The 2,123-nt window shown below is 44.5% G+C and overlaps 1 protein-coding gene across 1 annotated transcript; it reads left to right on the top strand.

The window, feature by feature from the left end:
• Positions 1-921: 921 nt before the first annotated feature.
• On the top strand, positions 922-1,440 carry LOC142436602 (translationally-controlled tumor protein-like). The gene has a single exon (XM_075540158.1). It carries the CDS (start codon positions 922-924, stop codon positions 1,438-1,440), a length of 519 nt encoding a protein of 172 aa, XP_075396273.1.
• Positions 1,441-2,123: the final 683 nt, after the last annotated feature.

Raw genomic sequence — 2,123 nt, 5'->3', positions numbered from 1 at the left:
ATGACTGTAATTCTTTCTGGGATTAGAAAAACCACATATTTCTCCTATAAAGTACACGTGGACCATTCCATTTCCACTCAAGAGGAAGTATCAGGTACTTTGATAAAAACTAAAATATTTCTTTATGGGAGCAAACTTCTCACCTTTCTCAATTGGAAACTTGGTGAGTTTGAAGCCACCATCTCTTGATTAATAGACCCACTGAGCATACTACTCGACCAGACTCTAAAACTGACATCATTACGTAATTACTACACTACAAAGAATTATGACCCCAGAAAGTTGATACAGATAATGAACCTCTGCATATAATTAAGATATTTAAACACAATGAGGGCCCCGAATAGGTACTGAGCTTTAAAAGAGATAGAGAGTGAGCAGTACATACCAATCTGTTTGCCCTGTGTATATTGAATACAGCAAGTAAATCCATATCTTCAAAATTCAATATAGATTACACCCAGTTCACCCCAAAAGTAGACTTGTATGCTTTCTGTTACACATGCTCATTATGAAAGAAATAAATACAACACTTGTAAGGGTTTCACAAACAGAAAGTCATTCTCTTCCCATTGGGGTGGGTAGAAAGTTACATTTTATGTGACTGGACCAATACATAGCATAATGAGAATTTTAGAACATATTGGGATTGTCAATGATTACATCTTGCTTGCATGCACAATAAGTGCCCATGGAAGCAGAAGTCAAGAGATCAAGTGAACCATGACAGTAGATAAATCTGCTTCAAAAGACATCTTGAAAGTGTTGAAAAGCACCCCGCCCCTTCTGCCAGATGCCCCTCCCCTTGCGCCGGCCGCCCCTCCCCCAGCGCCAACTGTAACTTTCGCTCCCTTCAGCGCTGTCCTCTTGGAGCTCCGAGCTGCCCGAAGCCAGCGCAGCCACCGCCCTCTCGCCACCGTCATGATCATCTACCGGGACCTCATCAGCCGAGATGAGCTGTTCTCTGACGTGTACAAGATCTGGGAGATCACGGGCGGGCTGTGTCTGGAAGTGGAGGGCACCATGGTCCGCAGGGCCCAAGGCCACATCTATGACGCGCTCATCGGCGGCAACGCATCCGCCGAAGGCCCCGAGGGCTACGGGCCCGAGCACAAGGTGGTCACCGACGTGGACATCGTCATGAACCATCACTTGCAGGAGACCAGCTTCACCAAGGAGGCCTACAAGAGGTACATCAAGGACTACATGAAATCCCTCAAAGGCAAGCTGGAGGAGCGGAAGCCGGAACGCATGAAGCCCTTTATGACCGGGGCTGCCGAGCAGATCAAGCACATCCTCGCCAATTTCAAGAAGTACCAGTTCTTTCAGGGCGAGAACACGATTCCCGACAGCATGGTGGCCCTGCTGGACTACCGCGAGGGCGGCGGGACCCCGTACATGATCTTCTTCAAGGACGGCTTAGAGATGGAGAAGTGCTGACAGTGGGCAACGCACGACCGACCGCCCGACGGCCCCTCCTCCTAGCTGTCTGCGGTCCGCCCACAGGACACCAGGACCGAGACAAACGGAACTGATGCCATCATGAGCTCTGCGTGGACTTGTGACCTTGACTTGGAGCGGTGACCTTGATTTTTTGGAGCAGAGGCTTTTTTTTTAAAGAAAAAAACACAAAAAATGTCGTGTAGGTTGTCTAAAAATAAAATGCATTTAAACAAAACTAAAATAAAGAGTTGGAAATGCAACAAAAAAAAAAGTGTTGAAAAGCAAAGATGTTACCTTGAGGATTTTAAAGTATGCCTGCAGAAGCCTTGGAATTTTCTGATTCTTTCTTTTTCCTCAAACCATTTTGAGAACTAATCCAGATATCACATCATTCAATAGTTGTATCTTGTCATGCAAATGACTATCAGTTTCAAACATTTTCTTTTGGCTTATATTTCTTTTTTGTTTGTTTGTTTTTGCTTAAATTTCTTGATAGCAACTCCTCATTATCTCCCACCAGGAACCCTTAATGTAGCTATAGTTTCTATAGAGTCACCCACACTGGGTTCTATATACCAAATATGTATAGAAAGATCCATAACAGACTCAGAAGGCTGCCAACAATAACAACAACAGTAAAGAAATAAACTCAATTTGGAAACCAAAACCAGAAAGTATTA

The sequence above is a fragment of the Tenrec ecaudatus genome, unplaced genomic scaffold, assembly GCF_050624435.1.
Source record: "Tenrec ecaudatus isolate mTenEca1 unplaced genomic scaffold, mTenEca1.hap1 Scaffold_445, whole genome shotgun sequence".
NCBI lineage: Eukaryota > Metazoa > Chordata > Mammalia > Afrosoricida > Tenrecidae > Tenrec > Tenrec ecaudatus.
Note: the sequence above shows the minus strand (reverse complement) of the source record. Positions and strands in the feature narration are given on the sequence as shown.